We start from the raw sequence: 19,683 nt of genomic DNA on the forward strand, positions 1-19,683 counted from the left end.
ATTTTGCTTTTTGTCCTCACGTATATACATGCATACATGTGAGGCATGAAGCGATGGTTAGTAGAGGCCGAGAAGGAAGAAGCGAGAATATGAATAAACGTAGGTATGAGCCAGGCCACTTCTCCCACTCGTCATAGCGTCACACGCACATATACGGGAAACGAGGGTGACGGTGACGGCGAAAACCAGTCGAGTGTGCTCCTGCTATTGCTATAGCAACAAAAGATGAATGCTTAAAAGACCACATGACTTCAATTTGTCAGCGTCTGTTTATGCGCTGTTGCTTTTTTTTTCATGGCGTAATAACCATTTTGACAAAGACCGATGACCTGAAGGTCTGGCTTAACTGGTTTACGCCTCCGATAAGTCCATTTCTCACCTGGGCCAGCAACACGCTCAGAGCGTAAAGGCCCGCCGTAGACAGAGGTTCCGAGCGAATTCTTTTGATGGCAGCAATGGCGGCGGGGTCACCTCGCACGTCGGCCAAGCCAGTGACAGTAGCGTTGCTGGAGTTCGAACGAAGGAAATTAATCCTCGCCGTCAGAGGCACGTGAACGAAAGATAAGTTCGACTTCTGGTCCGTGGTCGCACTGCGCACGGAGGAGAAAAAAAAACAGCCATTGAAATTTCAAATTTGCATGCCAAGCTAAGGACTGTCACGAGACTGAAGAAATTACAGTCATTACGAGTTGAGAACCGTAAATTCGGCCCACAGGTGCCACCGTCCCATCAAGATCCAATTCGCATTGACGCCGATTGGCAATGCTGATTGGCATCGGCATTGACCCAATCACAATCAACCATTCCGATTTGCATCGCAAAATAGGCAAGCATTGTCACGGTAGTGTTACGCAGATGATGAAATTAATTACAGTCGCCCCGCCGCGGTGGTCTAGTGGCTAAGATACTCGGCTGCTGACCCGCAGGTCGCGGGATCAAATCCCGGCTGCGGCGGCTGCATTTCCGATGGAGGCGGAAATGGTGTAGGCCCGAGTGCCGAGATTTTGGCGCACGTTAAAGAACCCCAGGTGGTCGAAATTTCCGGAGCTTTCCACTACGGCGTCTCATAATCGTACGGTGGCTGTGGGACGTTGAACGCCACATATCAAATTAATTACAGTTGGTAAAGACCGAAGAATGAACGTAAGCTCGGCCCATAAGTCGTCCCTGCCCCACAGAGCCAATTTCTATACATACCCGGCTAGTCGCATATGCCCGTTTTCATGATGTCAAGCTCCACTTCCGTAATTCAGGAAGGTGTAGACACTCGAGTCACTGGATTTCAGTCGCATACTAATTTCCTGCGAAATTTCCGAAAAGATTCCGACATCGATTCTCATTGAAACCTATAATATTTTCAGTAGCGACGCCAATCCTAAACTTTGTACACGTAGTAGATGTATTAACAACGAAAAGGAACTCGTGGTTAGAACGGCAGCCAGCTCATACGAATCTTTCACAGATGAATGACGGTCGCGCTACAGCTCTGGAGGTGGAGCTTGTATTTATTGTTAAGTTGTGTTGTGATTGATAGTAGGCGAAACGCCAGGGCCGCTGAGAACAATAGACACCTCTCATAATTCTCAAGCGCGCTTCTCTGAGCTGCATGTTCGCTCATATAATAGCGGCACCTGTCATGCTTTAAGTGGAGACTTGGTCCTAGTTGCACGTGCCGGGGCTTCTCTACTGTGCGCGTTTCTATCAAAAGAGTCGACTCTACATTTTCCACGTCATAGCGTAAGCATTCCGCGCTTGAACAGGCTGTTTGCAGTGAGTGACTAGCCGCCATTAGTTTTCATAGATCATAGCAGGAAAGATGATGATCGATATGTGGGGTTTAGCATTCCAAAACCACCATATGATTATGAGAGACGCCGTAGTGCAGGGCTTCGAAAATTTCGACCACCTGGGGTTCTTTAACGTGCGCCCAAATTTGAGCACACAGGCCTACAACATTTCCGCCTCCATCGGAAATGCAGCCGCCGCCGACGGGATTCATCCCGCGACCTGCGGGTCAGCAGCCGGGTACTTTAGCCACAAGACCACCGCGGCGGGGCCATAGCAGGAAAGAACTTTACATTTTCGAAGAGGGTCTATTGCTGTGGGTGATTGTTAATGACAGTGCACGTCATATACACACACACACACATACACATTATATATATATATATATATATATATATATATATATATATATATATATATATATACACATTATATATATATATATATATATATATATATATATATATATATATATATATATATATACACATTATATATATATATATATATATATATATATATATATATATATATATATGCGTGTGTGTGTAATGGAGCGAATAAAACACCACACGTTAAGATGTGCACTGACGTTTCCTAGCGTTCAATTCATCGGTCAACTTTCGGGTATTAGAGGGAGAAATGTGTTTTTCAGCGAAGCAAAATGGTTCTATATATGGTTCAAGAAGCCTGCAAGAAAAGCTTGCACACGGCTTCACGGAATATCCCTTTTCCTCTATTCCAGCATTCTCACACGTTTTGACAAAAAAAAAGGTTTATGATCATTATTGCGTTTCCTACAAGTGATGAAACATTACCAACTAGTGAACGTCTTAAGGACACAAAGCTACAATCACACGCAATGAAGTTTCGTCAAAGCGTGGCGTGCTTAACGTTCTTCCCTGATTCGGCCCTTGGTGTTACTAAGCCTTTGAGTAAGTCCCAACTATGCTAGCAGCATCTCTCTGTTGAAGTATGACTACGACATATACATAATGTGAAAATATTCTTCCTCGCGAACCATCATGAGTGTGTGTGTTTACAACCGGTGTGGCTTTTTTTCTTTTAGTAATTCCTCATTGAGTCGCACGCTGCACAGTATAGCTTATGTTAAATTGCATTGTAAAGCTATCATTGCTATATGTGGCACAAGTAACGTATGTTTTCCCACACTTTTTACTTGTCTTATGTTTTAATAGTTGGAATTCAACGTGAATTCCAGCTACTAAAACTATTTCATCTGTTCACACACGCTGTGTGGCGTTCCTGCCTTGTTTGGTCGTTTAATCACTGAAGTCTACACACACAGCTTTAAGATCAATACAACCATCAACCATGTATACTGTTAAAAAAACTGGTTTCTTACGCATTCACCCAAGACCACTAGAAGACAAAAGCTATCTTTTGCCTCTCACTGGATATACTAATTCACACCTCTCCGCAAGCCTTCAGCATTTGAGGCAAGTTTGAACTGCCTCAAGGATTGTAAGCATAGCGGGCTTCCTCCACCTCACCTGCTTTTGCACTGCGTCCAGCATCGGCCAACTTTGGACCAACTGAAGCTGTGATCACCGATCACATCATGTGACGTCACAAACTAATCAATGAAGTCATGTCCCATGATGACCTCATCGTTTTTTTTCTGATCAGTCGTGTTGATTCGATGAGGCATCATAAATTTTCGCTTGGAAGACACCATTTGACTTGCTCGTCCCCATATCGCCTAGTTAGATATGATGTTCACCGGTGTTCCTTAGTGGACGACTCGAATATCCTGGTCACGTCCCGATCCACGTCATACAGCCGTGAGAAGTGGAACTTGAAGTGCACGTTGAACGCTCTCAGCACTTCTACCAGGAGCTCGCTGACCTTGTGCGGGATACGCAGGGTGGACAGCAGGGTCTCCCCTACCATTGCGTACGTCAGGTCTCGTGCCGTGGTGGCACTGGAACAAGAAGACAGTAACCCGGAAAGCTGCTTAAGGTGACTCGAATGCGAAGGCCATCTTCCAGGTCATGACATGAGGATCTTAAAGATACTTCAGACGCAAGGGCAACTCACTGCAGCAGCAACAAATAGAAAATATTATGCGTAGTATATATGCCCCCAGCTAACTATTTTGTATCACAGAACGTTGATGTAAAGGATTACAGACGCTCAAGAAAGCGAAGTGGTTTTCGTGTTGTGTTTCAATGCGAATTGAGCGGTGTCAACGCAGCACGTACAAAGGTATACATCGCAGCTTATCCCGACAAGAAAGTGGGTGTGACAAGACCAGGCGACAAAAAAGAAAGCTGGTGGCTAGCGCAGATGCACCAGCTAGCTGGAAATTAAAAAAAAATGTGGATGAAAGAACCAATATATATATATATATATATATATATATATATATATATATATATATATATATGTATATATATCAGAACCATGATATACATATATCAAGGCATGACAGCTTACGTATGCAAGAGGCCAGTACCAGCTGGCCTAGTGGCAGCTGGGTAACTGTTCCTATCGTCCCCGTGATAATGATGAATCTCCTAGTTATAACTGCTATGGTAGTGAGGTAACCATAGCAATTCACGCATTATTCAATACATTGAGGGAGATGTATAGTAACGGCGTATAACATTATTGTGTTACAAAAGCAGACTACTAACATTTTGGGCCATAGTTATGTCCCGAACCACACCTGGTTTCCGAGCGAGCGAGCCTCCGAGCGGTACACAATGAAGCGTGAAGTGGTAGACGACCGGTTGCGAACGACTCCGGTCATTAGGACTCCTCATCCTCTTCCTCCATCCTACGCTTGACGCAAATATCCGCTGCTCGCTTACCCACGGCTGTTCGGCTGCCACCCTCACCTGAGTAGGAATAAACAAGTTTTAACCATTCAATTTTGCTATGCTTTTTCACTACCTTCCCAGGAGTACTTATGTGGGACGGCGAAAACGCCGGACATAACAGTGGCGACGAGGAAGTGGATTCAGACCTGCACTACGCAACGCTTTTGACAAGCAAGTCATGGCTACGCACGGACTCGAGAATGTGCTACCCGGCTTATCATGGTCATCGTGGTTTGGACGCCTGCAATTTCACTTCGAGGCCAACAACATCGCTGATGCAGCAATGAAGAGAGCCAACCTGCTAACCGTGTGTGGGGAGCAGGCATATGACACAGTCTGTGCCCTGATTCAGCCACGCACTTCAGCAACTGTCGACTACGACGACATCGTAGCTGCGCTACAAAAGCACCATGATCCAAGGCCATCGGCGGTCTACAGCCGAGACCGCTTCCAACGGCGAGACCAACTGGAAGGTGGGAAAGTGAGCGATTGCGAGACGGCTCTTGAAAAAAATACTCGCTCCTTACTGCAATTTCAAGATGCCGACCTCAGCAACTTCCGCCACTGCGCAGGAGGGAGTGTTGTCTACCACGCCGGCTGACGCCTCTATGCTCCCCTTGGACATTACGTTGCGGGATCATTTTGTGTGCGGACTGCGTGACGAAGGCCTACAACAAACGCCTGTTCGCGGAGATGGGTCTCACATTCTCCAAAGTGTACGACATCGCCCGGAGAGCGGAGAGCGCCGGTAGTCAGCAGAGGGATATCCGACGGAACGTCAAGCCAGTGCACCACACCAGTCACCAGTCAGGCCATTCTGCTATCACAGCCAACCCAAAGGAAAAAAATCGCAGCGCTGTTGGCGATTCGACTACATTCACAATCCCCAGGTATGTCGATTCAAGACAACTACGCGCAATTTTTGCCAAGATCGAGGACACATCGAAAGGGCATTCATAACCAAGCGCAAACAGCCCAGGCCGAAGGATTCAGCGCAACATAACCACAATGGCGACGCTCAAGAGGGCCGGACACGAGATAGCATAGCCAGAACATCAATATCACTAACTTCAGCAACTCTATACGACTTAGACGCCGTTGCGAATCTCGGCACGAGACAGAAGATAATGAGGAATCGTAGTACGCCATCGCCCCATCAAGTTTTAGGTGGATTCAGGAGCAGCATGCACGCGCACCAGTGAGAACACCAAGAGCTACTTGGAGTGAGAGCGCGCCAACTCTCCAGCAAGACGACACGCCGCTGAGAACGAGGTCAGGACATTCCCTTCCACTACTGAGTTGTGCCAACGTAGAGGTCTGCTACAACGGCCAGACCCACCATCTGCCATTGCTAGCCGTCCATGGCTCCAGACCAAGCCTTTTAGGCCGAAATTGGTTCACCTCTCGGAGTGGAGGTTGGCGGAGTCAACCCTGCACCCAGCTAGCGGTTTTTTTTTCGAAGAAATACCAGGGAGCAACGGACCTTCAGTCAAACTGGAGCTGCAAGAAAATGCAATGCCGAAATTTTTGAAAGCTAGGTCGGTACCTTTTGCTCTACGAACGTCAGTCGAGAATGAGCTTGAGCGACTGCGGGAGAAAGGGATTATCAAACCGGCGCAAAATTCAGAATAGGCTACACCACGCGTTGTCGTCCGAAAAAAGAACCGTACCCTACGCCTCTGCGGAGATTAGCGAAGCATCGTCAACCGTACAAAGGCATCATCCTACCCACTGCCGACTCCGGAAGAGGTTTTTAGTACGCTTCGGGGTAGAAAAATTTTCAGCACCTTGGATTTTACACAAGCCTACCAGCGACGGAAGGTGAGCGAATATAAATCTGAAGTACTCGCGATAAGCACCAGTAAGGGTCTCTACAAAGTGAAACGGCTACCATTTGACATAGCTGCAGCGCCGGCAGTCTTCCTGAAATTTATGGAGTCTACACTTAGCGGGAGCCCTGGAGTTTGCGTCTACTTGGATGGTGTTATTGTCGGGGGCGCCTCCAATGAAGTGCACACAGAACGTATGGAGCTCATTCTTGAAAGGCTATCAAATGCTAACTTGCACATCAACAACGAAAAAAAAATGTGTTGCAGTGCCAGATTGACGCGCAGGGTATTCATCCCACTGAATACAAAGTGCGAGCCATCACTGAAGCACGAGCGCCTACTAACAAACAAGAATTGCTGTCGTTCTTAGGGCTATTAACGTTCTGCGACCAGTTCTTGGAACACCGAGCTACAGTGGCCAACGATCTATATGAGCTCCTGCAGAAACAAGTCCCATGGACTTGGTGGCCACGCCACCAAGAGTCATTCGTTTTCCTTAAGGAACTGCTACGAAAGTAAACTGTTCTGCGACATTACGACGATAGAAAACCCTTACTGCTAGCCTGTGACGCATCACTATACAGAGTGGGAGCGGTACTCTCCCAGGCTAACGACCAGGTAGGGAAGCCCCGATCGCTTTCGCATCGTGCACCCTATCGCAGGCAGAGAGGAATTATTCTCAGCTAGACAAAGAGGGACTTGCCATCGTCTACGCAACAGACAACTTTCGACTGTATGTTACATGCAGAAAAGTGACCTTCATAACTGATCACCGGCCCTTATTGGGTATTGTAGGCCTCCCGAAACCAATGCCGCAGACATTGTCACCGTGAATGACACGACGGTGTATCAAGATGTCGGCGTATGATTATGAACTCATACATTGCTCTGGCAAGAAACACGAGAACGCCGATGCACTATAAGCCACCTCCCGTTAGACACAATAGACACCACAATAGATGAACCACCACAGCCAGGTGATATACTCATGTGCGGAGCGCTGCCGAACCCTCCAGTAACGGCTGACATGGTAGCGGCATCAATGTAGGAGTACATGGTCTTGAAGGAAGACTACGCAGCTATACAGGAAGGCAATTTGCACAAGCTAAAGGGTGAACACTTCAACGCTTACCGCAAGCGAGTTCAGAGTGGAGCACTCGTCGCGGCTGCGTCACCTTGGGACCAAGGGTGGTGATTCCTGCGGCACTTCACGAACAAGCCATGTCGCTTGTCTACGCTGGTCATCGAGGCACTGTTGCCATGCAATGCACCAAAAGTTACATGTGGTTGCCGAGTATCGACCGTGACACCGAATCTACAGTTCACGATTGCCAGCCTTGCCAATGCAACCACAGAACCCCACCAAGAACTCCTATACCGAAATGGGAAAGACCAGAAATGCCTTGGCACACCCTGCATATTGACTATGCTAGACCTATCGAAGGATGTTCATTCCTTGTAGTTGTTGACGCATACACCAAATGGCTGGAGGTAAAACAAATGGCCACAACGACAACGGCGGCAGTTATCGACACTCTATGGTCATTGTTTGCAACGTTGCGACTACCGTGCATGGTTGCCTCCGACAACGGCACTTCGTTTGTGTCCACGGAGATTCTCAAGTTCTATAGAGACAACGGCGTCTGGTCTATTTAGTCAGCGCCATACCACCCGGCGACCGACGGGCAAGCCCAGCGCTACGTAGCAGAGCTCAAACGCGCCCTCGCTAAAGATCAGACTGGGACAATGCAACGCCGCGTCGCGAGCTGTCTCTTCAGGCAGCGCAACACTGTTCAAAGCTCTATACAGGAGAAACGCCTGCGAAACTTTTGTCGCAGACATCAATATGCGTTCATCGATGGCTCCGAGATCACAGTACGCCATACTGCATAGCTATTTCTTACGCAAATATTCTCTTTCATTTTTATATTTGCTGTTCCAAAGTGTAAATATACAATTACCCTGTAAAACTCTTTAAGCAACTTTTCTTCAACAAGCTGCTCTGTCTATTTTATATGAAAAAAATGCCAGTTTTGCCGCAAGGACGAAGCAATGAATAAGAAAAAAATTTTATTATGGTGTTTTTGGAAAAAGCTCACTAGAGCGAGCGAAGTGACCTTCGTCCTGTCTATGCGTTCTATTGGAACTTTACAATAAGGATGACGATAAATAGAGCGCGAGAACAGAACGACGACACAGAGACATTGATTTGTGGGGTTTAACGTCCCAAAACCACCATATGATTATGAGAGACGCCGTAGTGGAGGGCTCCGGAAGTTTCGACCACCTAGGGTTCTTTAACGTGCGCCCAAATCTGAGCACACGGGCCTACAACATTTCCGCCTCCATCGGAATACGACGACACAGAGACAAGAAGGGCACGAAGGACACTTAGAAGTGTGGCAGCTTGGGCTAGTTGGTATGACATGACGATAGTCTGTGTAGTCGTTCTTTTCTCGTGCTATAACTATCTTCATGTTATACCAACAACTAGCCCAAGCTGGCACACTTCTAAGTTTACAATGAGATCACAACACGTACAATGGTACGAGCCGTTGGTAGATCCCCAGTGATGATACGGCGGACGCGATCACCGGGGACCAAATGCCTTGTCGGTTGTCGGTCAAATTGTGCATTGCTGGCGGGAGTCACGCGGCCCAACGCCTGCTCCTGGTCTGAATGCAACTTTCGCGCGACGGACCACAGCCCGATCATTTCCCTTCTCACTGAACAGCGACCACCTATAACCCTCGCAAAATACCATTTATGCATAAAACGCACTACGCGCGTGGCACTGCTAATTTAATAACAGCGTGTTTTTAGTCATACCAGTACCCCGCCATTCTACAGACTCCTATCGAGTCACCCTAAGCCTTACCAGGATTCATATTGATACTAACGTCTACTCCCAGGTATTTCAAAGCAGTGTCGTTCATGCACCGTTTCAAAGTTTATTAGTTAAAATTACGTAGGGGGGGGGGGGGCTGCCCAGACCTGTCTCACCAAATCTTCCAGGGAATTAATTATATCATATGCTGTCATCTCTTCTAAGTAAAATAACCTTGCTGGTATATAAGCACTAAGAACTCGTTTTCGAAAGTACTATGTCAAACAACACCAAAAGAGCACGAATTACGCGAGATACAGGTGTTAAAGGGCTCTGATACCATGATTGAAGAAGTTAATTCTAGGGGGAAGACTCGCGAGTCGACTCGCTCGAACTCACTCAGGGCCATTCCACGCGCTGCCCGCACAGCCGCCCCGCACGTGCCGGGACCCCTACCGCACACAAGCGGGGGACAAATAAGCCAATTGGCGACGCTGTGGAGGGTGGAAGAGCGTTGCCAATTGGCTTATTTGTCCCCCGCTTGCGTGCGGTAGGGGTCCCAGCACGTGCGTTGTGGCTGTGCGGGAAGCGCGTGGAACGGCCCTCAGACTCGGATCGTGCCTTCAGTCTGAGTGAGTCCGGGTAAAGAATGTTTTGGTGAGGTTTAGTTCGAGTGATTTCGGCTGAAGAAAATTTTCGTGATTGAGTCCGAGTGAGTGCAAAAGTCAAAATGTATTAACATGATAGGGTTAAAGAGCTCGTGTCGCAGAAATGCCGCCGTTCCCGTCGGAACCGTTGGTTGTGAGCGTGAAATTTGCCCGTGAGCAGAAAATTGAGAAAGAAGCAAATAAAATAAAGAATAAAAATTTTGGCCTCAATAAGGATCGAACACACGCCGTTCGCAAGGCAAGCAAGTGTCCACAAAACCATGATGTTACTTGCGGCTGCTTCGGGAAAGAACGCTACATAAATGCCACTTAGTAGAAGGGGTCTCCTTGAGGCATTTTGTTCGACAGGTGTCACGACAAAAACAAGCCCATTCGGCCATTCGTAGGCGCATTTGGGAGGCCATCAAACTATGCCGAAAAACGCCGGGATAGTGCCGCCATCGCCGCTAAAAACACACAGTTGTCCATTTTTAGAGCTGTTTGAAAGTGTCTATGTCTATCTAGCGGAAAACATATGCCTTTCAAGAGGCGTTAATTAGGAAAACTGGAAACATTAAATAATGTGCGGCAATCTGTGAGGCATCTTGAAACTCTTTATGCCCCCTTCAAGGAAATGCCATTTCAACAAACCACAACACTTACATGGGTTTAGCTTTTTATTCTCACGGCACCATTAAACATGTGAAGTACTGCAGTTGCCATTTCACCGACCATAAGGCGATGCTTGTTGCGGTTGGCCGGAATAGGTCTCCAGACGAACAAGTCGAACGATTGCTAGATAACTCAATACGGACGACAGAATATGACTGTTTACGAACACAATCGTCACACCTACGCGCAGGTAATAATACGGCACCATGCGACTATATCGCCGTAGAATATTTTCGTAAGTTGTTATAGAAGTGCTTTTAAATAGATCGAAAACTTACTATATATACGTCGCGCTTGTGCGCGCGCTCATTTGTGTGAGTGTGTGTGTGCGTGTGTGTAAGAAAACATAATAAGTATCCTCTTAGCGGTTGAAGGGAGCACTAGGGGACGGATTTCGCGATCGCGTTCAACTTCTAAAGGCGAAGCTTGAGGGTCCCCCAATGTTTTTTCATGAGTGAGTGAACTCCACAAGTTTCGCCGACCTATAAATGCCTGTAAGCGTAGCGCAACGCTTGATTGTGAGTACCATGAAAACCGCCAAGTCGAGTGGCATTAGTTAAGGAGAATGAGAAAGCTAACAAAAGTGTTATCAGTGTCATCCGACATCACAGTATCGCCAATCGCCCCTTGCTGGGAGCGATTATTCAGCGTGGCTAAAGGATGTGCCGAATCGATACAAGTATTATGCAGTCGTTAAGAACGTAAATGAAAAGCATTATTTTATTTTATTATTTTTATTATTTTATTCATACTGCAGACTACAAAACGTGGTCCAAGCAGGACGGGCAATCAGGAATCACAAAAACAGAGGACTAAGATTGATCACGAACGTAATAAATAACAAAGTGAGTAAGATGAGGAAATATATACAGTGCTACATCAACAAATATACACTATGAGACAAACATACATACTATGCAAGGCGGTCACACTCCGACAAGGTGTTCCACTCAGACACTGTTCGCGGAAAAAAGGAAAATTTATATGTATCTGTTCTAGCAAAATATGGTGTAAAAGAGTTTGGTTGGTGATGTCGTGTATATCTGGTTGACAAAGGGGTTAAATACAAGGAAGGATCAATCGCCACTCTATGGTTAAGCAAGGAACTCAGAAAGTCTAAGCGCAGTTGCCTTCTTCTAGACTGAAGTAGTGGAATGTTGTTAGCTGACATTAGTTCAGATGGAGAATCCGTGTGACGAAATTTAGAATATATAAAGCGAACTGCTTTTCTCTGAATTCTTTCCAATTTGTATATGTTACATTTGGTGTAGGGATCCCACACTACGCATGCGTACTCCAATTTTGGTCGAATGTAGGATTGATAACACAGAAGTTTTACACTTGATGGCGAATTGCGGTGCTTGTGTCTCAGGAAGCATAATTTTCTGAAAGCAGATGCACAAATGTTTTCAATGTGTGAATTCCAAGACAGGTTAGTAGTGAAAGTAACACCTAGATATTTGTAGTTATTGACCTGCTTAAGTGTAGAAGAACCAAGGGAGTAAGCATAGTGAAGGGGATATTTTTTTCGAGTTATACACATGGAAACTTTTTTCTGTATTTACAATCATACCCCATTTGTTGCACCATTTGTATATGTAGTCTAGATTTTTGTGTAGCTCTATTTGATCATGTTTGTTATGAATTTCACGGAATAAAACGCAGTCGTCTGCGAACAAACGAATCTGGACGGTTGGCTCAATTACATCTACAATATCATTTATGTAACACAAGAATAGCAAGGGCCCCAATACACTGCCTTGGGGCACACCGGACGTGACTGGCAAAAGACTCGAATTTTGACCCTCGATGGCGACGTACTGCACCCGATTATTCAGGTATTGAGCTACCCATGCGACCAATACCTTCGGAAGACCTATTTTATTTAATTTGTAGATTAATTTTTCATGAGGAACTTTATCGAAGGCCTTACAAAAGTCTAGAAAAATGGTGTCTATCTGAATGTTGTCATCGAGGGCGCTGGCAAATGCATGCGCAACGGTAACAAGCTGCGTCACGGTCGAATACTTTTTTCTAAACCCGTGCTGAAAATGTGTTAGTATGGAGTGTGTTTCAAGAAATTCTGTAATCTGGTTCGCTATAATGTGTTCTATTAGTTTACAGCATGAGGAAGTTAGCGATATTGGCCTGTAATTAGGTACTGATAATCTGTCGCCTTTTTTGAAGATAGGCGCCACTCGGGCCATTTTCCAGTCACGCGGCAAAGTTGCTGTTGACAGGGAAGCATTGAAGATTATAAAGAGGAATTTGCCAACGTATTCGGCATAACGTCGGAGAAAGACATTGGGCAGTTCGTCAGGACCACAACTCTTTTTCGTATTTAGGTTTACAAGCATGGAAACCAATCCAGCATATGAAATGAAATTGACCTCGAATGGTTGAGATGACGCTACAGAAAACGTAGATGCTCCGGAAACATTAAACACGCTATGAAAGTATGTGTTGAAATGATTTGCAATGTCGCCAGGATTTGTAACTATGCGGCTGTCAAGTACAATCTTTGAAATGGGTTTCTTCCTATCTTTAAGATAATTCCAGAACTTGGAAGGATCATTCTTTATAAAGTCGGGCATTAAGGTTTTAAAGTAGTATTCTTTTGAGCGATGCATTTTTTCAGCAAGGATTCTTTGGTGCTCCTTGATAACTGCGCGCTGCGCATGCTGCTTCCTTAGCCGTTTAACTTTTCTTTTTAGTTTAACAATTTCATGCGTCATCCATTGCGTACGTTTATGCGTTCGTTTGGGTTTGCTAGGGATAAAGTTGTTAATACAGTATTGGCACGTCTCAACAAATTTTTCCCAGAGAGCGCACGTGCCTAAAGCGTCATCGTTAAATTCTGCAAGTACAGTTTCCATGTATTCTATTACACGGTCATCATCAGCTCTCGAGTAATCCTTAAAATACTGCATGGGTGATTTTTGGTGGCTACTGCATTGGAACAGAGGGATTGTCACGCTTACAAGTTCATGATCTGAAAGCCCCTGTTCCACGACTACAGTATATCCTGAAAAAGCACGTTTTACGAATACCAAATCTAGGATAGAGCTTGCATGTCCTTGCACGCGTGTTGGTTGCCTGACTATTTGAGTTAGATCGTGAGCGAGCATAATATCAAAAACAGTGTTAGCATTTTTACTGAACTGGGAACAGGTCAGCCCCTCCCAGTCTACACTTGGCAAATTTAGGTCTCCTACCAAAAAGATTTGCTTATTAAAAAACCTTGACATATGTTCTTTCAGAAAAGTTAGGTACTCCGGGATCGCATCTGGAGGCCTGTAACATGCGTACAAGATAAAGCTATGTCCCCAGCAGGACAATTGTACGCACAAGCATTCAAGAATGCCAACATCAGCAGCAATCGTTGCTTCGATATCTGGTTTGACAAGGATGGCTACTCCCCCTCCTCTGGCAGATCGGTCTTTTCGATACACGTTGTAACAGGGGGGAAATACCTCGTCATCACTAATCTCCTCTCGCAACCACGTCTCCGTTATCACCGCAATATGGGGATCATACTGCATGAGCATGCTTTCCAAGGAATCTATTTTATTAGTGACACTGCGCAAGTTTATGTTAACTAATCTAAGTTCTTTTCGTTTGTAGGTGTTCCCGCTATTTTTACACAACCTAGCTTTGTTTTTATAGGGAGGGGTGACAGAAGGAATTTGGTCTGTATTACATTCCTCAGTTATGATTGTCGCGGCTTGTGGCTTCGCGTATTTGGCCGACGAATTTCGGTTTCTACGGTACTTCTGGCATCGTTTTTTTGAACGGGCACTATATCATTTTTGTCTTCGTCCCAGACGTATTCCTTCTTGTTGATATATAGCTTGTTGTACACTAGCGAGGCTTTATCGCCATTATCTCGATTCGTTTTACAGCTCCGCCATAGTTTTCTTCTGATTTCCCGTACTCTTACAGAGAAATCCTCCCCAATAGAAAAATCTGTGTTTTTTAGTTTGAAACACTGTTTCAAAATTTTTGTCTTGTCTCTTGAATCTAGTAGTTTGAGAATCACGGGCCTGACCTTTCCGGGTGATGGCCGCCCCAGTCGATGGATACGTTCAATAGTCACCGGATCTAGCTCAAGAATACCCTTTATTATATCATTGCTCACAGTGGACTCTAGCGACTCGTTTGTCTCTTCTTTCGATTCAGGTAGTCAGTAAACAATGATATTGGACCTTCTGCTTTGGTTTTCAAGATCATCAATCCTTGCTTCAAGATTCGCAATCTGTTGCTGACATGACGTGACCTTTATTTCTAGGTTGGCTAATGAATCTAATTTTTTGTCTATATCGGTCAAGCGTTTTTCCTTAATTTCCTTGATGTCAGTTGCGATTTCACTAAGTTGCTTTGCTATTTGTTCTAGAGTAGGGCCGGGGTTAGTCTCAATATCGCCACTTAGCAGAAGGATCCTCCTAACAGATGACGCCACATCAAACAATATGCAACATATTCCGCAACCGAACAACCGTGGGCACGGCAACATCACCAAGAATGGATCGCTAGAACGAAAGCACTTTCCGTATCGTTTGCTTACCTGTACAAAATACAGGAAGGGATTAGATGCGACCCACATGGTGGTGATGCCGCCGTGCCCAGTGCCAGCCCAGTCTTCGGGAGTGCCTTTTATAGCCGAACCAGCAGATGGCGTCCCCCAGCTACTGGTCACGTGGTGATGTGGTGGTATCTTGCTTTGGAAAACTGATGGGCTCGTCCACGATAAAGCCGGGAGATTGTCAGTCGGTTTGTGGCAGTCGGAGGCGTTCCACCCATGCGACGGCGCAACTTTCGTCGCACCAGCGCACGTTTCGTTGATGATGTGCACCAGGCCAAATATCTGTACAAAATACAGGAAGGGATTAGATGCGACCCACATGGTGGTGATGCCGCCGTGCCCAGTGCCAGCCCAGTCTTCGGGAGTGCCTTTTATAGCCGAACCAGCAGATGGCGTCCCCCAGCTACTGGTCACGTGGTGATGTGGTGGTATCTTGCTTTGGAAAACTGATGGGCTCGTCCACGATAAAGCCGGGAGATTGTCAGTCGGTTTGTGGCAGTCGGAGGCGTTCCACCCATGCGACGGCGCAACTTTCGTCGCACCAGCGCACGTTTCGTTGATGATGTGCACCAGGCCAAATATCTGTACAAAATACAGGAAGGGATTAGATGCGACCCACATGGTGGTGATGCCGCCGTGCCCAGTTAAGGAGCTAAAACGTTAAGGAGCTAAAAGGCACACGTCGGCCACTTGATAAACGTTACGTGGACCGCAATAACGTGAACTGCATAAAGAGGCTTGAGTACGGCAAGGCTTTATTGGCACTCGCATTCGCAGTTCACTCCTGGTATTCGGCTCTAAACGATACTGAACAGACTTCATCATTAATCATTGTTAGCATATTGCGTTCGAAAACCATGGTATGATAATGAGAGCCACTGTGGAGTAAGGTTCTAAAAATTGCGAAGCAGTAGGGTTTTTTAATCCACCCAGATTTAATCCCTCCATTGAAACATGGTCCCCGCCACCACTATTCGAGCCCGCGAGCACTGAAGTGCCATAAGCACTCGACCACCGTGGCGGGTGCGCGGTGCACTGCACTTCATTTGGATTTCCGTTGGAACCTCGCGGTGACGGTAAGACCCGGCAAAACTGCAGCTGAAGGGTCCACAGAAATGGCTGTCACAAGAAACAGATGACACTTGTTTCAATTCTATAGTGCAATCTGAGCGATTCTGAGCCTTTCTTTACACACACGAACATTTTCAAGAACAGTTTTTTTCCTAGAGTTATTGAAATGTGGAATGACTTACGCGGTAGTATTCGTGAATTATTGTTGTCAGAATTTGTAGACGCACTGTTATAATAAATCATTTTTTTATGTCAACCTTGTAATCAGTGTATTTTGTTCATGTAAATGTACCCCACTCCAGCAATCGCCCTGTATTGGGCTGCAGTATTTGAAAACAAATAAATAAATTCACGAGGACGTACTTAAGGAACGATGGCAGCCCGGTCTTCCGGGTTATTCTCAACGTAAGGTCGATCAGGGCTTCGTGCGAGACAACTTCGATCCATGAGCTCCCGTCCGTACCGAGCGCCCTGGCGACGTCGGCGGCGTCGACCTTTGGACCGCGACCTGTGGCCATTGCGAAGCAGCTGTTGTAGAATACTGCCATCTGGTGGGCGGCTGCTGGTAGCCGCATAGACCAGTGAGGAGGAGCGCTGATAGCCAGGTGGAGCAGTGTCTGGTGGACGAGCACGTTGAATGACTCCATGTGCTCCTTCAGGTAAGACGGTCGGTTGGGATACCTGTATGTGCAATATCTCTCAATTCATTCATCCATCTCTCTCTCTATCTATCCCCTCGTTGCCCCCTCTATATCTCTCCATCTCTATCTCTCCATCTCTATCTCTCCATCTCTATCTCTCCATCTCTATCTCTCCATCTCTATCTCTCCATCTCTATCTCTCCATCTCTATCTCTCCATCTCTATCTCTCCATCTCTATCTCTCCATCTCTATCTCTCCATCTCTATCTCTCCATCTCTCTCTCCATCCATCCCTGTCTCTCCATCCATCCCTGTCTCTCCATCCATCCCTGTCTCTCCATCCATCCCTGTCTCTCCATCCATCCCTGTCTCTCCATCCATCCCTGTCTCTCCATCCATCCCTGTCTCTCCATCCATCCCTGTCTCTCCATCCATCCCTGTCTCTCCATCCATCCCTGTCTCTCCATCCATCTCTGTCTCTCCATCCATCCCTGTCTCTCCATCCATCCCTGTCTCTCCATCCATCCCTGTCTCTCCATCCATCCCTGTCTCTCCATCCATCTCTGTCTCTCCATCCATCTCTGTCTCTCTCCATCTCTATATCTCTCCATCTCTATATCTCTCCATCTCTATATCTCTCCATCTCTATATCTCTCTCTCCTGTCTCTCCCCTCTCTTTTCTCTCTATCCCCTCTCTCAATCTGTTTCTATCGTTCTAATAGTTTTCATGCAACCTTGAGTATTGGTTGGTTTATTTGTGTGGTTGAACTTCCCAAACCAGCGATATGACTAAGAGGGACGCCACAACAGGAAGGCTAAGAAAATTTTGAGCACCCAGGGTTTTTTAGGGTGCACCTAAATTTAAGTAAATAGCCTCTAGCACTTCGCCGAAATCAAAATGCCACCGCAGGGTCCAGGATTTGATCCCATGAACATGGTCACCGCACTCGAGCACTGCATTAAGTAGATCGCCGTGACGAGTGGCTGCGGAGAATGTCCGGTATCTGGGGTTATTTAACGCCAACTTATATCGCACAGTGCAAGGGGCTTCTAGCACTTCGCTTCCATAAAAATGTGCTGTGGCCGTAATTGAACACATGTCTTCCAGTCTGGAAACCAAGCACCGCGTTCGCTGGACCACTGAATTTTCAATACCAATTATACCGGTGAACAGAGGCAGTTACTTGCTAACGGTTACCTAATTATGTTGGCCAGAATGTTCGATTGGGCTTCTTAAGCAAAGTGGAAGTAAGAACAGTGCGGATACAGACGTGGCGAAAAAAGTCGGTTTCGCCGCATGGGCGGTGCAATGAATGCGTTAGCAACAATCGGTATTTTTTCGGCAACTAAGATTTTTTCTTTGCTGAGAAATCTGTACGGACATCCTTGTCACTTCGTGCCAAAAACATGCGGTTGTCCCTTCCGCCACCTTATTGGTCTCCGCAAACCTCATTTGCATTACTTGTGTATATGTGCTTCGACTTGTCAATGTATTCGCCCTCGCTCGGAAACTGCTAGCTTCCTGGTTAGCTCAATTGGTAGAGCGACTACCACGGAAAGGCGCTTGTCCCGGGTTCGATCCCTCAAGCAGAACAATTTTTTCGGGAACTAAGACGCTGTTCTTTCTGAGAAATCTGTACAGAATTGCTTATAGCTTCGTGCCACAAACGGGTGGCTGTCTACATTCCCTTTCTTAAATTGCGATCTCACAAAAAGGAAAACACCTCGCTCCTTTACCAAACATGGCTGCTGCAGCGATCGCAGACACCTTCGCGTGGTCACAGGTTTTAACGCCAATTTTGCGGCGAAATCACAACATGTAAGAAGCTACGAACCATCAGCTGAACAGCCTCAAGAGATAAGCATGCGAGCACGACTGCCTTGGCGCTGTAGGTCTCAAAGTAAAGGATCGGAGGCGTGCAGCCCTTCTCGAGCGAAATACAAGTGCTAACAACGACCTCTAAAAAGTGCCCATTAGCCCATTGCGCCATCTCGCGGTGGATCATGGCGACGAAACCTCTGCAGCACTGAAGCACCCCCGAGATGCACTCAAGACTATTGGAAGTTGAGAGCCTTCCGATGTGGCTATTTCACCGTGCACAATATAAAGTATAATTTACTCGCACTAATTGTCACCACTACACTTTCATGAATTTTGATTGATTGGCTATCAGAGCAAACTGACTCATACCCGTGTCCCTAAAATTGCTTACAGTATCGTTAAATATGTGCCGTCAAGCTCTCGCTCGCTTTTATGTGGCTCTCATACGCTCAGACGTCAATAACACGTTTTCGTTAACCGTAGATTTCTTCACATTAGATTTTACCATGACTGCCCTGCGTTCAGGGATGCCCACTGCCCACTCACCGGGGTGTCCAGTTGCCGCACACGTGTTCGTAGAAGTCGTCGCAGGGGTCGGCATCCGCCTTCATGGAGAGCGACAGTCGCTCCAGGGTCTGGCGACAAGTGACGCTGCGATTTCGGTCACCCTCGACGCCCTCGTCGCAAAGGCCATTCAGCGTGCTCGTGATTCCGGCGAAGGCTTGGGCGGCGCGCCGGGCACCGCTTCCGCTAACAGCCAGAAGCGTCAGGGCCACGACCATCAGGAGCAGCGGCAGAAGCAGCACGGCGCAGAACACGGTCGCGGAGCAGCCGATGTCCCCGCCAATCCTTCTCGCGGCTGTGGGTAGTGTTGCTGATGATTGCGGCGGCGCGACAACGAGCAGGAGAGCAGAAAAAAGAAGTTAGGCACGAGCAGGGAATAAAGGGACGTTCTTGGTGT

At 46.6% G+C, this 19,683-nt stretch overlaps 1 protein-coding gene across 1 annotated transcript in view; it reads right to left on the minus strand.

The window, feature by feature from the left end:
- The window catches only part of LOC119167192 (uncharacterized), a 70,441-nt gene that overhangs the window by 10,909 nt on the left and 39,849 nt on the right, over positions 1-19,683 (minus strand). Inside the window, exons 3-6 of the mRNA XM_075866950.1 lie at positions 19,269-19,581; positions 16,623-16,940; positions 3,530-3,730; positions 380-590 (exon numbers count right to left, since the gene is read on the minus strand). Of these exons, the coding sequence (XP_075723065.1) occupies positions 380-590; positions 3,530-3,730; positions 16,623-16,940; positions 19,269-19,581 (1,043 nt within the window). The remainder of the gene's footprint in view (positions 1-379; positions 591-3,529; positions 3,731-16,622; positions 16,941-19,268; positions 19,582-19,683) is intronic.

This window comes from Rhipicephalus microplus, chromosome 6 (assembly GCF_043290135.1).
Source record: "Rhipicephalus microplus isolate Deutch F79 chromosome 6, USDA_Rmic, whole genome shotgun sequence".
Lineage (NCBI taxonomy): Eukaryota > Metazoa > Arthropoda > Arachnida > Ixodida > Ixodidae > Rhipicephalus > Rhipicephalus microplus.